The sequence below is a fragment of the Syngnathus leptorhynchus genome, chromosome 5, assembly GCF_054491065.1.
Source record: "Syngnathus leptorhynchus isolate UIUO chromosome 5, UIUO_Slep, whole genome shotgun sequence".
Taxonomy (NCBI): domain Eukaryota; kingdom Metazoa; phylum Chordata; class Actinopteri; order Syngnathiformes; family Syngnathidae; genus Syngnathus; species Syngnathus leptorhynchus.
Window position 1 is genome coordinate 17,214,790 of NC_141199.1, and position 17,859 is coordinate 17,232,648.

The 17,859-nt window shown below is 49.9% G+C and overlaps 3 protein-coding genes across 5 annotated transcripts; all 3 read right to left on the minus strand.

Moving 5' to 3' along the window:
* Positions 1-1,260: 1,260 nt before the first annotated feature.
* Positions 1,261-7,826, minus strand: vps54 (VPS54 subunit of GARP complex). The gene is made up of 23 exons (XM_085911629.1): positions 7,665-7,826; positions 6,781-6,950; positions 6,417-6,658; positions 5,919-6,006; positions 5,801-5,835; positions 5,602-5,733; positions 5,157-5,542; positions 4,952-5,078; positions 4,779-4,886; positions 4,651-4,706; positions 4,474-4,570; positions 4,140-4,399; positions 3,887-4,022; positions 3,548-3,729; positions 3,368-3,480; positions 3,224-3,287; positions 3,021-3,126; positions 2,859-2,946; positions 2,663-2,784; positions 2,520-2,600; positions 2,307-2,414; positions 2,136-2,230; positions 1,261-2,004 (listed from the first exon to the last, which is right to left on the minus strand). The coding sequence occupies exons 2-23, from the start codon at positions 6,938-6,940 to the stop codon at positions 1,899-1,901; spliced, it is 2,892 nt and encodes a 963-aa protein (XP_085767755.1). The 5' UTR covers positions 6,941-6,950; positions 7,665-7,826; the 3' UTR covers positions 1,261-1,898.
* A 115-nt stretch (positions 7,827-7,941) lies between these two features.
* Positions 7,942-12,335, minus strand: LOC147057415 (UTP--glucose-1-phosphate uridylyltransferase-like). 2 transcript variants are annotated; one of them, XM_085911633.1, is made up of 10 exons: positions 12,152-12,335; positions 10,806-10,921; positions 10,465-10,572; positions 9,792-9,977; positions 9,590-9,723; positions 9,214-9,499; positions 8,944-9,141; positions 8,617-8,859; positions 8,425-8,529; positions 7,942-8,205 (listed from the first exon to the last, which is right to left on the minus strand). In XM_085911633.1, exons 2-10 carry the CDS (start codon positions 10,902-10,904, stop codon positions 8,098-8,100), a joined length of 1,467 nt encoding a protein of 488 aa, XP_085767759.1. In that variant the 5' UTR covers positions 10,905-10,921; positions 12,152-12,335; the 3' UTR covers positions 7,942-8,097. The 2 variants fall into 2 exon arrangements, with proteins under 2 accessions (XP_085767759.1, XP_085767758.1); XM_085911632.1 differs by lacking the exon at positions 12,152-12,335 and adding an exon at positions 11,116-11,232.
* Positions 12,336-12,742: 407 nt separating this feature from the next.
* On the minus strand, positions 12,743-17,778 carry LOC147057416 (malate dehydrogenase, cytoplasmic-like). 2 transcript variants are annotated; one of them, XM_085911634.1, is made up of 9 exons: positions 17,710-17,778; positions 15,187-15,285; positions 14,960-15,056; positions 14,335-14,510; positions 14,142-14,264; positions 13,894-14,070; positions 13,683-13,796; positions 13,518-13,607; positions 12,743-13,081 (listed from the first exon to the last, which is right to left on the minus strand). In XM_085911634.1, the coding sequence occupies exons 1-9, from the start codon at positions 17,761-17,763 to the stop codon at positions 12,959-12,961; spliced, it is 1,053 nt and encodes a 350-aa protein (XP_085767760.1). In that variant the 5' UTR covers positions 17,764-17,778; the 3' UTR covers positions 12,743-12,958. The 2 variants fall into 2 exon arrangements, with proteins under 2 accessions (XP_085767760.1, XP_085767761.1); XM_085911635.1 differs by lacking the exon at positions 17,710-17,778 and adding an exon at positions 16,394-16,530.
* Positions 17,779-17,859: the final 81 nt, after the last annotated feature.

The following is a 17,859-nucleotide window of genomic DNA, read 5'->3' on the forward strand; positions in this document are numbered from 1 at the left end:
CATTTAAACTTTGACCATGATTTTTCCCTAATGAAGTGGCCTGTGATTAGGTACACCTGAAAATGGTGGTGTACCTAATGGAGTGTCCTTGTGACGTCACAGATCAACCAGCCAATCAGAAAGTGGGGGGTTGTTTGGGTGTGGCACTTTTCACTTTCATTTACATTTTGACGGTGATTTTTCCCTAATGAAGTGGCCTGTGATTAGGTACACCTGAAAATGGCGGTGTACCTAATGGAGTGTCCGAGTGACGTCACAGATCCAACAGCCAATCAAAAGGTGGGGGTGAGGGTGGGTGTGGCACTTTTCACTTTCATTTAAACTTTGACCGTAATTTTTCCCTAATGAAGTGGCCTGTAATTAGGTACACCTGAAAATGGCGGTGTACCTAATGGAGTGTCCAAGTGACGTCACAGATCAACCAGCCAATCAGAAAGTGGGGGGTTGTTTGGGTGTGGCACTTTTCACTTTCATTTAAACTTTGACCGTAATTTTTCCCTAATGAAGTGGCCTGTAATTAGGTACACCTGAAAATGGCGGTGTACCTAATGGAGTGTCCGGTGACGTCACAGATCAACCAGCCAATCAAAAAGTGGGGGTGAGGGAGGGTGTGGCACTTTTCACTTTCATTTAAACTTTCACCATAATTTTTCCCTAATGAAGTGGCCTGTGATTGGGCACACCTGAAAATGGCGGTGTACCTAATGGAGTGTCCAAGTGACGTCACAGATCAACCAGCCAATCAAAAGGTGGGGGTGAGGGCAGGCGTGGCACTTTTCACTTTCATTTCAACTTTCACCATAATTTTTCCCTAATGAAGTGGCCTGTGATTAGGCACACCTAAAAATGGCAGTGTACCTAATGGAGTGTCCGAGTGACGTCACATATCGACAGCCAATCAGAAAGTGGGGATGAGGGCGGTTGTGGCACTTGACCATGATTTTTTCCCTAATGAAGTGGCCTGTTATTAGAACACTTATAAATGGCGTTGTACCTAATATAGTGTCCAAGTGACGTCACAGATCAAACAGCCAATCGGAAAAACTAAAAATAATAAAATAAAAAGGATCAGTGTGTGTGGTTGGGGACGATTTTGTTGAACGTTTCATTTGAACGAATCTTTTGAGTGAACTGATTCTAAAGATTCAGTACACTTAAAAGAACTGGAATGCACATCACTCGTGCCGGACAAATTTTACGGGGCGGGGAGATGACGTCAGTGCCTCCCCAGTCATGGAAATGTGTCTTGTCAAACAAACGTTCACTGACACTATCTCATTTTTAATCTCTCCCACACACGCAGTCACATTCATGTCGAGGCACATTTATAACATCTGTTGATTCAATCAAGTTTTTGGGAGGTTTGAAGAGAAAAACAATTTAATGTACAACTTGTGAAAAGGAACGTCCCAGGTTTCCTGAGATGCCGCATTGCACTTAAGGAGAAGTCACAGTTTGGTCCACAGCTTCTTCGGGTTGTGTGTGTGTGGTTATGTATGAAGCAATCATTTTTGACTGGTCTCAACTGGGCAACTCGTTTCTAACTGGTCAGATTCTAAAATTCCACTTCATAAGTACTCGTCAGTTGTCAGCTTTGGCTTGCTAGTAAAGTCCTACGAGTGAGGCCAAGTGTGTAGGATATTGGATTCTTGGACTAGTTTTGCGTACTTATCGGACGAGTGGGCCAAAAGTGACATTTGTAGTGGAGCAATAAACTTGCTAATAAGACAGTCGCTGAACTCGTGGCGCTTGGTTGTCTGGCGAAGAGCGTCCTTGTAGACGCGAGACGTCGAGCTTCCTTCCGCGCATCCACGAAGAGTCCGTCCGGATGGCTTTTGCGCGATCCGGTCCGCCATCTTGTTTCCGATAACGTTGCTGTCGGCGACGTCAGCGGAGGGTCACCTCTTCTGCTCCCAGATCTCGGCCATGTTGAGGTCCAAAGTCTCCAGGTTCTTGAGGGCCTGCACGTTCTTGGTGTAGAAGGCCACGTCCACCACCACCAGCCTGAGAACACACGCAGACAACAAAGTGAAACTCAACTGTACCACACACAGGACACTTGCTGGCCTAAAGTTTTTATTTGACTCATAAAACCTTTTATTTTTTTATATATAATTTATCCATAATCAAGTTACCCGTGCTGAGGCCCGCCGTCGTTGACCACGCCGAGTCTCGTCAGCTGCCTCTTCAGGTTCATCTTCAGGCTGTTGTTGATCCGGACAAACAGCATCTACGCATACGCATCGGCGTCAGCCGATCGATCGGTCGGTCGCGGGAGCCCCAAACAGGGAAGTGGCGCGGCGAACCTGCGTCTGCTCGGCGGGCAGGAGGTCGTTGATGGCCTCGTGCATCTTGACCATCTGCTTGCACACGTTACGGAAACACGCCGACGGCATCGGGGCCTTCACCTCATACTGCGCACATGCCGTGACGTACGTGGCAAGGAGACATGACACCCCAGATTAAAATCAAAGCATGCATCCAGCCATTTTCTACTGCTCAGCTGTCATCTTCTGTACCTTGGTCAGGACCTTCTCAAACACGCTGTCCATGATGGCCACCAGTTTGGCCCAGATTTCGGACACGTGGTCGTTATAGTCCTGCGCGCACGTGAGAATCGACAAAGTCATCCGGAGGTGGATGCGCATGGCTGTGTGCTTACCTTGATGATGTGGTCAAAGTGTCTGAGGACGCTCAAGTGTTTGGGCAGAAGTTTGCTCTCAAAATGGCGCCGAATGACGGGAATGTAGAACACCACCAGCTGCAAGCAGCGCGAGGCTAACGCTAGCACAAACGCACACGCGTCAAATTTCCACAGTCATATTGTTAGCGCACAGGAAGGGGGGGGGGGTTCTTACCGAGGTTTTTGGTGGTGATGGTCTTGAGGCCGACCACCTGCAGAGCTCCTGCGCCGAGAACCAGCTGACAACTGCGAGAGTTGAAGTGCTGCGACGCGAGTAAACACAGCGCTTGAGATGGACCAAATGAGCAAATGAATGAAAAGTCAAAAGCTTGCTGACCTTCAGGAGGTCAGCCAGCCGCATCAACATGTCGGTGGCGATGGCCGGGATGTCGTTGACGCACTGGCAGTATTCCAGAAAGATCCGGATGAGGAGCAGCACCGTCCTGAAGACCACCACGGTCCACAACCAACGCAAAGCCGGTGAAGAAGGCTGGCTCTTTGCTCGCGAGCAGGTCACGTGACCGGCGCGAGCGCACTTACCCCACCACGGCGTATTTGTGCCCCTTCACCAGCAGGAAGTCGCCCGGCTTCTTCTCATCTGGACCTGCGATGTGGCGAAACGACGTTCCAAAGCTTATCTTTGAACGATCCCGTTCCAAAGTGCGCGTGCTGACGGCTGGCTACCTGCTGCTTTGCGCACGGCGAGCGCGATGGTGCCGTCCGCCATCGAGTCGACCAGTTCCTGAAACTCGGCAGGAACCTCCGCTTGCTTCCAACGCTCGTTATCCAGCAGGAGACTGCGGGCGCAGCGAGACGTCTTCATCGGGATGCCAGACAGTGGTTATGGCGACGGCCGCCGCTCACCTGAGTTTGGTCTTGCGCTCCTCGTGGAAGCGGTGGACGAAGCGGTCGGCCTGACTCTGCAGCGCCCCCCGCAGGGAGACGCTGCGCCTGCCGCACAGCTCCTCCGTGTCCTTGGCGAAGGACTCCACCGCCACCGAGAGGTCCACAAACTCGGCCGAGCTGATGCGCTCCAGAGAACCGTCCTGGTGTGTCAAAATAAAAAAAAAAGTTCCAAAACACTTTTAAACAAAAGAGATTTTTGTGGTTCCAAAAATATTTCATAGTTTTGAACAAAACATTTTAGAAAAATCTGTATTTAGGGAAACAATTTAGAATTAGATTATTTATTTTTTTTGGTACCTTGGCTCTGGCGGTGAGGATCTTGACGCAGCGGTCGTGGCTGATGTCGGAAGCGGCGTGCAGAAGCTCCTGGATGTTGTTGAGCACGCGGTTCAGCTCCAAGTCGGACGGCATGGTGTCGCCGGCACTGTTGTACCTGAAGCGGGTTCACGTTCACATTTGGGCCAGTCGCGCTCATTCTGCCAACTTCTGATTTTTTCATTTGGAGGCTACTTGAGTTCAAAGGAGGGAACGGGAGTCGAGTGCGACCCACATGAAGTTCTGCTCTCCAGATGCCGAGTCAGCGTCCGGCGTCCCCGGCGGCGTGGCGGCTCCGGCTCGCTGGGCGCCGAGGAGGGCGTCGCTGATAAAGGGGCCGTCGTGCGTGAGGTAGGCCAACTCGGCCACGTCCCCGTACGTGCCGGCCGCCTCGTGAGACAGAAGCTGCTCCGGGTGGGACTTCTCCGCCGAGGAAGTCTTCCGGGCGGATTCCAGAACCTCTAAGACCACTGAGCGGATCACGCCCAGCGTGGCCTGGGAAAAGACGAGAAAGCGCTCTGGGTTATGGATTGGAAAGACGTATTGATAAGCGGGACGTGTCAATTTACCTTCATCCTGTGGAGAAAAAGCAGGAAGCAGTCAAAGACGTCCTTGAGGAACTCAAACCACTGCGGGAAGGTCATCAGACGCATCTGCTCGGCCAACCTGGAGGTGGGACGTGCCCAGGCGTGACGCACTCGTGACTTCATCATCGATGACATGGTCGGGGAACCGCCGCAACTTACTTGGTGACGACTTCCGTGTCGATGTCGTCGATGGACAGGAGCCGCTCGGCGACGCACTGTCGACACAAAATGGGCTCACTTCCTGTTGCCGTGACAACGTGGAGAGCAAAAAAACATCGGTGTCGCACCTGGGACACGATGGCCTTGGCCGTCGCCATCATCTCGTCGCCGTAGATGTCCAAAAAGTCCAATTTTCTCTGGCGCAGCAGGCCGAACACCAGTGACTGAAGACGTTCCTGCACACAAACACCAGAGCCGCCCGGGTCAGCTTTGGACTGGCGGGATTGCCTTCCAAGCAGACCTTCTCCAGGAGCTGCGTGTCGTCCCTCAGGCTGCGGTTGAGCTCGCTGCGTGCGTACATGCTGAAGTCTTCCACCATCATCTTGTCAATCAGCTTCTCCAGCTCGCACAGCTGAGAGCCCAGGTGTCTGAGGGAGGGAGGGAAAAAAAAGGCGTGAGCCCACAGATGGCAGAGTGGTTGGGACAGCCGCCGTCCCTCACGTCACCTGAAGCTGTGGATGCCTTGCAGCTCCTGCTGCAGGACCTCCTTGGTGGTGGCGATGAGCTCCAGCGCGCCCACAAACTCGGAGGTGGAGAGCAGCAGCTGCACGGTGGGTTGCGTCTGGTGCACGGCCGCCATTAGCTTTAGCTTGCCATGTAGCTTGACGCAGTTGTTGCGCGCCAGGGCGGCGCGCAGGGCCGCCAGCGGGCCCTGGCACATGATGCGATCGATGGCGGCGGTGCGGCGCCGTAGAACGGCCACCGCCTCCTGCGTCTCCTTCAGGCGGTCCCGCAGCTCGTGCTGAGACGACATGGCGTGGAAAAAGGCCTCGGAGCGCAGCGAGATCTGCCGCGCGATGCTCACCTCCACCACATCCAGGTAGTGACTCAGCTGAAAACGCACGCACACTTGTCAGGTCAGAGGTCACTTTGAAACACGCGTAGACCTACCTTCTCTTGGAGCAGTTTGGAGGAGGCCACGTCACGGCTGCTGCGCCCGCCCCCGCCGTTGAAGTGCGACCACGGCAGGACGGCGTTAAAGGTCGACGGCTCCTCCAGGGCAAAGTCGGGTTTCAGGAAAATCTGAAACGTCATCACGGTCGATACCAACAAGTGGGAACCACGCGCACCAACAAGACAAATTTGTTACCTTGGGAACTTGGTCCAACTCTGCTCTTGACTTTTCTACGGGAACCAAAAGAACAAAGAAATAAAAATTAGTCACATGATTAAAGCCTGCACGACGGCTTCAGCGGGTGAACCGGAACCTTGGTTGGTGTTGACGCTGTAGATGGCGTCCGCAAAGTCGTCTTTGACCGGACAAAGAGTCTTGCATCGTTCATGGATTCGTTCCCTCTGAAAGCAACAAAACATTTGTTGTAACATTTACGACAAATTGTCAGCTTTCCAACCTTTTAACTTAGCTTTAGCTTAGCATGGCCAAGGAAGAGCGGTGGCACCAAAAGGATGCAGACGACAAAGAAGGCCGAGAATGAGGTGACGATAGAAGTTCAAAAGGGAGAGGCAGGCATGAGGAAGATGTTGACGGTAAAAGGACAACAGAGAGAGCGAAACAAGGAAGCGGGGAAATGTGGCGTGAGCTGCGTTCAGTAAGCAAGAATGTCAAGATTAGCGCATCATGTGGCTTATCTTAAAATAACATCACACACGAGAATTGTGGCTAAAAACAAGTCTGTCTTCAGATTGAAAGAACACAATCAAGAAAGGCTTTGGTGAACCGGCAGATCCACATCACAAGCATTCACCTGGGCGCTCTCCTGAAGGTACGCGCGGAAGTGGTCCTGCGTGATGTTGCCGAGGCAGAAGGACGGCATCACCTCCGTGTCGGCAAAATCCAAACCCCAGGTCTTGGTGAAGAAGTCCGACTCGCGTTTGGCCAGCCTCGGGTCGTTGAGGGCCGCCGGCAGGTTGACCTTGGAACTGTAAACCGTCCAGCGGTCGTGCTCCGAGACCACAGACGGACCCTCGCGTAGGCCCCGCCCATCGCCTGGGCAGAGCATTATTAAGATGCCACCGATTAGCGCTGAACAATTCATCCAATTTGATGTGTCGTCATCATCATCATCATCACACGGGCGTGTTCAGATGAGCGTCACCATTTGTCCTCACCGGTGGGCTCTTTAGGGCACACGTCGGGCAGCGAGCGGACCGGCCGACGCCGGGAGGAAGAGGGAGAGGGGCAGGGTGACGAGGGGTCCCGCTCCTTGCGGTAGAGCCCGTCAGGGACGGCGGGCCGAGGCACTGGCGAGGAGACGGGGCGGGACGCCATTACCGGCTAGCTGCACGAAGGGGAGAGAACGGGTTAAATATGGGCAATGCCTTCCAAGTGCCATTGTGTTATCTCTGACATTAAACAGCAGTGGTGGCTCTCCTTGCCCACATGCTAAGGTATAACAGTACTATTTTTTTTTTTATTAAGAAAAATTCACTTGAAGGAGGGGCTAACTGACGCTTACTTGTACTAAGAAAAAGCAAAACAAGAAGAATAAAAGTGCTGGCTTGTTACTGGAGAAAATTGTCCCATTGCACCTGTGACATGAATAAAGTTGAATTTAATCTAATGACATAAGTTTAAGACGGGCTCGTGCAACTTCTTTGTCAACTCTGTGCAAGTTGGAGAATTTGTCAATTGAAGGCTGAGTTGTCAATCCGGACGAGCAGCTGTGACTGACGCTCGTAGCTTTAGCATTAGCATTGGCGTTGACAGCGGAGCTCTCGCTCGCTGACCCGCAGTAGACGCTACCACACAAACTCTGACTTGATGGCAACACAAAGACGAGCAACGTCCATGTTTGATTTCAAATGACACCGCTGTAATGTCAGACGGCCGAGCTAAGGCAAATAGATTCGCCGGTTCCACGTACACTGACGCTAGCAGGTTAGCTGCTAAGCTAAGCCAAGCTACGCTAAGAGCCAAAACAGCCAGTCAGCAAAACACGGAATCCAACCAACAAACAACCAAATGGCGGGCTTGGTGTATCTCCCTCGCTTACCTGTCGTTAGAAGCGGCACAGCTGCCGTCGTTGTTTCCTTTGCTCCTCACCATCACACTAACTAGCGAGGACCCAGTAAGGACATCAACCACTCGTAGCGTTCTGCCGACCATCGCGCAGTGCTGAACCGCCAGCGGCGTTTTCTTCTGTCGAGTGATTCGCTGAGTGCTTTGCTGCCGCCTGCTGGACAAGCACGGAATCAATGTTGTTTATTTTTGCCTGTTTTAGTTCTTCACCTATAGTGCTTGTTTTCACAAAAAGAGCCTCAAGCAGATCATAAAGACTTTTCATTTATTGACCTCAAAATCTTACAGTTGCGAACAGTAACAGTTTGATGACCAGAAATGGCTTGAACGATTGATTCCCCCCGCTTGTGGGTCACACATCAACATGAAGAAGAGCACTTTTGGTTTTCATCGCCGTCCCCTTTTAGTTAGTGGTCCAGGATGCGCAAGTTTCCTGATACGATCTTGTTCTCCAGCATGGCTCCGGCGGGGATGTCGATACGGTCGCCGTGGTTGGCGATGATGATCACCGTTCCCTGCCCGCACAAATTTATACATTGTTGTTGCTCTTAATTAAGTTTGTATGCGGTGCTGCTTCCCAAGTGTTAACATTTATTGATTTTTTTGTTTTGTTTACTATTACCGAAGCATCTCTTCTCATTTCAGTTGGCTCGACTATGCTCTTTTGCATGATATGTTAGCATGAAGCTACAGACTGATTTGGTCGGTTCCAAAGGCATCACGAGAGTTCCCACCTTAAGCGAGACGTTTTTCCCGAAGGTGACGTCTCCCGACACCGTAAGGTGGTCCAACTCCAGCATGTCCGGGATGCTGTCGAAGCGGGACAGGAACTCTTGGACCTGATGGAGCAAATTAGCGCTGAAGCTACGTGTTGCTAACGCAAATGTAGGCGAACGCTAACATCACAACCCGTAACAGCCACTGACCTTGGCGAAGCAGCTGCCCAACTTGACGTGCGGCGTGGTGGGAAACTCCCTCTTTTGACTCATGGTGAGCGAACCCGCGTCCAAGCTGTAGAGGTTGGACATGACCAGCAGGAGGTCAGAGGACGTCTTGACGGGCAGGAAGCGCGAACGCGGCACGTTGATGCCCATGGCGTTGCGGAAACTCTTGATGGCCGCGCCCACCGCCGTCTCCAGCTGGATCACGTTCAGACCGCCCTCCAGGGTCTACGCGGACACATCGCACGAGACGTTGAGGTGACATCGCATCCAAGACCAGAAAGAGACCTGACGGCGTGGTGTGCGCGTGACCTTGGGGTTGGCGATGACCTCCATGTCCAAGGCGTTGTTTTGGAGTAACCTCTTGATGGCGCTCAGTGAGATCCACAAGTTGTTGGTGTTGAAGATCTTGAACTTGGTGACCGACTTGAACTCATCCACGTGAGCTTTGGGAACCTGAGCGATCTCCAGGAGCCTCAGGTGGTCCTCGTATTGGATCAGCGTGCCGCCCTGAAAGTCACAACCACAGGAAGTGAGCGTCAAATTTAGAGCGGCCGCGCCGGGAGCCGCCTCGGGTCGCACCTTGACGTCGGCGCGGGTCTTGTCGGTGAGCTCCATGACGAACTCGCAGCGCCTGTCGGTCGGTTGGTCGATGAGGCGTCGGAGGATGTGCAGGTCGACGGTGGCGCCCAGGTTGTCGATGTTGGACACGAAAATGTACTCCTTGCCGTCATCCAGCAGTTGCTGGAGAAGGCCCGAGTTGGCCAAGCTGGCGTAGATGTCGCCGTGACCCGGCGGGTACCACGCCTCGGCACTGTCCAAACCTTTGGCGATGGGCAGCAGTGACTCCTTGTTGATGCGCGGGTACCTAAGCACCACACATTTGGTGTGTGTGTGTGTGTGTGTGTGTGTGTGTGTGTGTGTGTGTCCACCAGCCCCTTTTGTTTTTTTTTTATACCTGCTCTGGTTGAAGGTGTGTATCTTGAGTCGGTGATGTTTGTACTTCTGAAGAATCTTCTTGGTTTCTTGGTCCGTGTTGAAGGAGTTCATCAACACCAGAGGGACGTCGGCATCGTACGTCTTGTTCAAGTGCTGCAAAAAGGGAGGATGAGAAGCAGAAGCAAGACAAAGGGAAGGAGAAGGCTTGACGGCTTGCTGACCTCGATCTGCTTGACGGTGAGGTCGAGGAAGGTGTTTTCGTTGCGGACGCTGATGAGACTCTTGGCGCCTTTGCAGCCCATGCTGGTGCCCAGGCCTCCGTTGAGCTTGACCACCGCCAGCTTGTTAAGGCACGCCGCCACGTTGGCCGGCACGTCGGCCGCCACCATCTCCTCGTACGCCACCACCTCGACGACGCAACGGGTTATGTCACACGCGTCGCCAACCGGAGATGCCTTCAGTGACCACTCTCAAAGTAGGACATCTCACAATTACATAAAAATAACTTGTTCGTTGTCTCTCACAGAGGAGAGGATTTATTCATGTATTTTTATTATTATTTAATCATTTATGAATCAATTCATTTATTTTTACACTTAGTCCAATGAGGAAAATAAAAAAAATAAAAATCACATGACAAACCCAATCTGAAGTCAAGGTCAGCCGTGAAGCGTCAACACGGGCGGTGACGCAACGCGAGCGGCCGCTAGGTCGCGGCCTGACCCCGACGCGCGTTTCAACATGGCCAGCAGGTGTCCAAAGGTCTGGCGCTCGTCGCCCGAACACAACAACTATTCCTGGCGCTGACCTTCAGTGGCGCCGCCGCTATTCCAGGCGTGTGCGTGCACGGCGTGCTCATTTCAAGAACCGGCACGTTGAACGCGGGTTACTCACAGCTTCCTTGGGCAGGCGTTTGATTTTGGCCCAGTCCACGGAAGGTCCTTTGACTTGTAGGAACCTGTGGAAGAGCCTCTTGAAGCCCTCAAAGTCTTTCTTGCAACTCTGAAAAAAACACAACAAAGACACAGCGGCTCCTTCAATAGGATGACGAGTCGCCGCCGCTCACGAGCTCACGTCGAGGAAAAACAGCAAGCGAGTCCGACGTTTCGGGCGATTTGTCCAATCCCAGCATTTTAACATTGTTGTTTGAAGCAACCCAAAAAAAAAAGCTCATGTTGAGTAGGACTTCCTGACAGTGGCTTTGCCGTGACCTTTGAACTGTCTTTTCATCTGACCTGCGCGTCGGCATCGCCGACGGTGGCGACGAGCTCGTCCAGCTCGCGGCACATGGACTCCTCGTGCTGCTGCCGAAGCTTCTCCTGGAACTCCGTCATGGCCGCTGCAGTGAGATCTGCGCGCAGGAAGTAGACACGTTTCTTTTTGTAGTCAATCAAGTCGTCTGCACTTAGGGAAATTGGTATTTACGGAAAATATGTGCGCCTATGGTTTTGCTTCAATGTGTTGTTGTTCCAAGTCAGGTCTTTTTTTTTTGGGGTGAAACTGATTGGAGGGGAAAAAAAAGGATAAACAAAAAACAAAACTCACCCGCCATCATCAAGGCAGACACGGCGTCACACGGTGGTTTTAAAGCTCACGCACGCAGAAGCCCCCGAGCGAGTGGCAAAGCCTTCATCCCCCTCATCCTCAAAACGCTGACTGACAGCCCCCGCCCACAAGCGTGCCAGCCAATTACACGTAGCGAGATAAAGGCTTCTTTGTTTGTAAAGTCTTGCCGATGAGGTCGGCAAAATACAACGTAAAAGCAATCTCACTATCATTTTACTGTAGATGAGAATGCGAGCGCGGATGGTCGTTCATCTCTGTGTGCCCTGTGATTGGCTGGCAACAGGTTCAGGGTGTCCCCCACCTACCGACTGCTGGCTCCAGTGTGGACACGAGCGGTACAGATAATGGATGGATGGAAGTTTAGTTTGAGATCATTTCCAATCATAATATCCTGAAAATTTATTTTTATGGTTAACAAGATATCGTTGGGCACAGGTACAAACAAGAATAATAATGCTTGATTAACCGTTTTTCTCGTAAAAAATAAATAAAATAAATAAACAAATAAATAATAAGAATTATTAATATATAATAATATATAATATATTATAAGAATTCGCTTCGATTTTGTACTTTTTTTTTTCCTCTGGGTGATGGAACAGTACGCTATTTGTTTTGATGTTGAAAAAACAAAAACGTGTTGTAACGTGAGCTTGAAGTTGACATTTCGACTGGGTTAGCCTTAGCCTTGTCGTTCAAACACACAACTTAAGTATTATCAGTTTCTACATTGATGATCATTTCAAACACCAATTGATCAAATACTCTTTACAATCAAATAGCCAATTTTGTTTCGGACAATATTGTGCAACAAGTTGGAAGCTTTTACATCATACTAATAATTATTATTGATAAGATTCTTCATGATTATTCATCTCCAACTTGTGCACGTTTGCTTTTGGATGGAAATAAAATGCATTTGCGCTTCTATGAATGCAAAAAAGACACGCACGAGTTCGCACACACGCACACGCACGCGCACGCGCTTTGAACGCTTGACAGACGTCGTGCTCACCTCAAGATTAGAAGAAGCGAGTCAGGTTCAGGAAAGCCAACACGCCGATAAAACCAACTCTGTCGCTCTCCGGAACTAACTCAGTCCAGCCCCACAGAAAAGTTGACTTTTATGGGCCAAATGTGGCTCGGCGAGCATTTTCTTGGGAGCTAGCCCAAATAGCTGCTTAGCTTAGCTTTCAGACGACCACGCCCCTTCCAATTTATAACGTCACGGAAGTTTACAGTCTAGCCAGAGTTGATTGGTCAGATTTTCCTGTCAATCACGGGTGCTGGATCTTTGCTGATGTCATTATATTGTATACATTATAATTTGCCAATTACAATGAAGTTTATCAGTACCACGTTTGGTTTATATTGGGCTTTAATAAATTGACCTTAACGTACGTTTCTATAAATTAAGATTGTTTGTAGAGTTTTGCAGTCTGATTTATAGTGTTTTGGAGTCAATAGGTGTCAAGGTCAATTGGTTACACTTGCTTGGTTATCAAATCCTCAAGACCTCAATTGCAAGTGTTAAGACAAAACCCAAGAGTCAAGAACTTTGAAGAAATGTTCTGTCTCACTTTGAATACATCACAACGATGAAAAGTGTTTTGTCGTTCAGCCTGATGGGTTTATTATTCTTTTGTTGCTAATGAGTGCTTTTGCCAACGCCAGGTTGTGATAATTGACAGCTTTGAAATGTCTGAGGACAACAAAAACAAACATACACAGACTGGGACAGTGCGGGTGATGGCGGGACACGCGGGTTCGTCGGTCTTCACAGCCGAGAGCAAAGGTGGCAAGCGGGGTCGACCGGTCTCAGTCACTGAGACAGAAAGTCCAGGGCGGTGTCGCGCTCCTCTACCAGCTCGGCGGCTGTGGCATCCATCTTGGCCCGGGAGAAGTCGTTGACGCTGAGGCCGTCCACCATCTTCCAGCTCCGGTTCTGCAAAGCGTGTCACAAGTATACGAAATTGACTCACTTTATAGAATTAACATACATGTGCATCTCAACTTAGAATAAGGTTAAAATAAACTGTGGTACAATTAAAAAAATTGCATCCACATAGAGTGAATAGTACTCATATTCACAGTTTTACAATTTTCGGTAGAGCAACAAGTTTTCTAGTCATCCAGTCCGATACAATAAATGTATAGTTTTGGCGCCATCTTGTGGCAAGCTGGTGCCACAGGATTATGTTGAAGAGAATTGAGCTTCTTCATTTGGACAAAAGTTGTGCTGGCTTGTGACAGTTTGGCGTCAACAAACTAAGTTAAAGTGAGGCTGGAAGCAATGAAGTGTGTTTCACTACGTTTAAGTTTGTTATATCACGGCTGTGGCTCAAAGGAAGAGCGATCCACAGCAGTTTGTGCGTACTGACTTTGATCTGGACGGGGAAGGAGTAGATGAGGTCTTCCGGGATGCCGTAAGAGTTCCCGCCAGCGTACACGCCCATGGACACAAACTCACCCTGAACACCCAAAAAGGCAACGTCAACAAAATCGAGAAGAAAAAAAAGATTCGCGTTAGCCCGCCATGATCCGACCTCCTTGGTGCCGAACCAGAGGTCCCTCATGTGGTCGCAGATGGCCTTGGCGGCCGACATGGCACTGGACAGCTTTCTGGCCTTGAGGACGGCAGCGCCGCGCTGCTGCACCGTCTGCGCTGACACAAAAAAAACGCCGACGAGGTGAGATCACGTCACGTATCGTTCCCGGACGTCACTCGCGCATCCAAAGTTTGATTGGATTGCTCACCGAGATGAAAGCTCCCCTGAGCCAGGCGTCGTCCTTGACGCAATCGTACGCAGACGCCTCAGCGCCGCGCACGTTGACCTTGGCATGGTGAACATCTGGGTATTGCGTGGAGGAGTGGTTCCCCCAGATAATGACGTTCTTGACCTTGTCGGAGGACACGCCGCAGCGCAGCGCCACCTGCGGGGGCGGAGGACGAGCCGCGTCAGTGTGCTTCGCTTTACACGGTACGGCGGTTAGCGTTAGCACACCTGCGAGCAGGCGCGGTTGTGGTCCAGTCGGGTCAGACAGGAGAAGTTCTCCTTAGGGATGGACGGAGCCGACTTGGAGGCGATCAGGCAGTTGGTGTTGGCCGGGTTGCCGACCACCAGAACCTCCACACAGAAGCGAGACCACTTAACTTTGCAACTTTTTGTGTCATGTGCGCAAAATGTTTGTGCTCACCTTGACCGTCTTCTTGGCAAACTTGTCCAGGGCGGCGCCCTGCGTCTTGAAGATGGCCACGTTGGCCTTGAGCAGGTCCTTCCTCTCCATGCCCTCCTTTCTGGGCATGGAGCCCACCAGGATGGCGGCGTCGATGTCCTTGAAGCCCACCTCCACCTTGTCGGTGGGGATCACCTCTGGAAGGACGAGGAGATATCGCCCATGAGCTCGATTAGCATCGTTAGCACGCGAGGGGGACAACACTCAAAATCTCGTAGTTGTCATTTTTCCCTGCTCTAAATGATGTTATATTTGTTCCATGTTGTCTTCCTTCAATCTATTTTCCTTTCACTGCAGTGATTCTTAAATGGAAGTATGTCGTCACTCCCCGATTGGAAGACAAACAACCTTTGAGAAACTTCCAGAAGGTTGACACCAAATGATAACAAGCGTGCCGTTGTCATTATCGAAGCGGACTTCAGTCGCCGTTCACCGCCCCCTCCGATCCCCGCTCCGATTGGCTGCCTGGTGAGGGCCCCTCCCTCCTCACCTGGTCAACGCACTCAAAGCGGCGACCGTGATCTTTGCGCCTGTTTCCCAAGCGCCGTTACTCAAGCTGAGCCGGAGTGACAAGATGGCGGCTCACCCCTCAACAGCGGGAGGGCGCAGTCCTGAAGCTCCATCACCACGCCGTCCAGCACCGGCAGCATTGGCGGGATGTCCAGGAGCACCAAGACGATGGGCTGACACACACAAGACAACATCATGAGGCTTTCTCAAGTGGCATGAACCGTAAAAGAGGTTTCTTTTTGTCTTGGAAACAATTCTTAATCCATGCATCGGGTCAGCATCCCGTTACCGTGGCAACCTCACCTGCTCCTTCCCAAAGACGTCACCCTTAGCGATGCTGTAGAGCAGCGAGTAGGCGATCTGTCCGGCCGCACCGGTCACCACAACTCGGATTGGTTCAGCCTGCGGACAAGCAAACGCTCCTTATTCAAATTCCAAAAAGAAAGCACCCGGGAGACGAGGGGGGGTGGACATCTATCTTTGTCTCACGGATTGTGTCAGTTCGTGTAACTTTATATGCAAATGACTTGGGCTAAATTTAGAAATGACACGCCATGTCTGTTCACTGAAGCGGACTTGGAGATGCTTGAGGTAAAATAGCTTTGCACATAAAAGCTGGACTGGAAACAAACTTCCATTTAGTCTCGATTGTGTTCCATGTAACTTTAAGATGCGCCGATGTCCATTAACACGGCACGGAATCGATGGCAACGTGACCGCTGTGGTCTTGAAAGATGTTTGCGTCCTTCCTCAAAGTCCAGCCCTAATCAAGACTTGCTGAGTGAAACCTGCAATTGCAATCCATTCCATGACCACAATGAATGATGCAATAAGAAGCACAGGAAAGAAGACAATGTTGCATCACTCATTGCAAAGCTGACCCCAAACAGGTTCTACTCATGTTACATTTCTTTAGGCTTTGCTCCAACTTGATGTACAAAGGACAAAATTAGAAGTCGAGATGCCCAATCTCCTCCCCGTGCAGTGTCCAATAAGTCCATTGGGATCCACGATAAAGCAAGATGACTTTGCACGTTTTGCACGACGAAGCACACGTCCCTGATTCAAATTTACCACAAAATAATAATGAATGGTTCTTATTTTCTGTCCAGTTCACAGTTGCACAATTGCATTTTGGACTCAAGACTCCCAAGTCCAATGTTCACTGACTGTTTTTCTCCAGTCGTCCTATTTAAAACTGAGGTGGCTTTTTTTTTTCTTGCACGGTCGCGTGACACAAGTCTGATTACGTCACCGCAATCTAAACAAATATATTCAAGTTTCAATAACGTCATGTTATGCCGTGCAGTATTTTAGCGCATTCTCCCATCACGTGATTCCGTCAACAAAATGGGTCACGATGGACGATCGAAGAATGGAATAAATGTCATTCAACCACATTCATGGAGGCGGCCATTGTCTGGCGCATATTAAAGCTCACAGGGGGAAAATAGCCAAAAGAGACGTAGGTCGTCACATTTTTGGAAGAACATTGAAATGTTGTTCTTACCATCTTGGACGAGAGGACGAGCTTGGACGAGCGAGCAAGAGGAGCGATGAAAGGATGGAGGAAGACTCAGCCGCTTGTGCTTGGAGGCTTGGGGGTCACCTCTGGCGAGGCCACCTCCTTCCTCACGCGTGACGTGTGGGACTTGTAGTCCTTCAAAACACTCAACGGCCGCCAACCTCCGCAAAAGCGACTCAAAGTCCCATGAGGCATCGCGCCACCCTTCCCGCGCTCACTGCTCCAAACAAGGCTCGTGACCAGGAAATGTAACTATACATGCAAATTAAGTAATAATAATAATAATAATAATAATAATAATAATAATAATAATAATAATAATAGTTTAAACAACGTATGGTTTCATCGAAATGAAAAAGCTCAGAACACGTTATATGTTGTTTTTTTTTTTTTTTACTCACTTATTGTTACTTTAGTCTATTACTAGCATGATTGCTTGCTCGGAAAAAAATTCCATAGCGATAGTTCATTCATTTGCTCTAATTTTTCTTTTCCTTTTAATCCATATTCCATTAGCGACATCATGTGGCTAATATTAGGACTGCAGGACGGGCTGGTCAAAGTAGGTAGTAGCCAAATTCACGCATAGAAAATGATCAAAATGCATATGAAGTTTTCATGTAAGTTTCAAGTGAAAGAAACTCTGAATAAATCATTTTGAAAATAATAAATAATGATTGTGTTGTAAGAGAGTCATATGAATTGTAAGAGCGCGTCTGTGCTGAGCGACATTATGAATGAAGAACCTTCCACGCAAGTGCTTCCTCACTCACACCATTCAACTACTTCAATTATTTGTAATTTTTTCAAATATTTTTCATTTTCATCCCTTAAACGGGAGGTGTAGAATTGTTTGTCACGTGTCTTGAAATCTCGCATCAGATGGGTTCAAATCCAAACCTAAAGGAACATAGACACTTTACAAACTAGGATAAAAAGTTCAACGGGAATGTCAGCCAGATCGTCTGATCTGATCTTAACGCAAGCCTACTTTTCCGAGAACAGATGCAACCATTTTCTATCCTATCAATTGAATCCAAATACAAACATTCTTTATCCTTTTGGAAACCAAGAGACAGCACACTAAGAAGTATTTTGTGTGTGTGTGTGTCACTCACACATTCACATGCGGGAATCGAACTCACGGTGCAGACACACAAGAACGTCTCGTTTGGGCAAGTTCACCTTGTGACGTCACGGGAAAAAAGATGCATTCATGGTCCCCCACCTTAATGTGTAAACGGCAGCGGCCACTTCGTGAACAGTGTCGGTGTGTGGCGTTCACGGACCGTGGGACTCACCTGCGACGAAATGGCACGGGCCACCAGATACATGGAGGTCAGCAGCGTCAACATGGTTCTTTAATCACGTCCGCTCAGTGCAGATGACCACGACGATGAGAAAGATGAAGCCAAACCACCCACCCACCACCAAGAATGACACCTTGACAG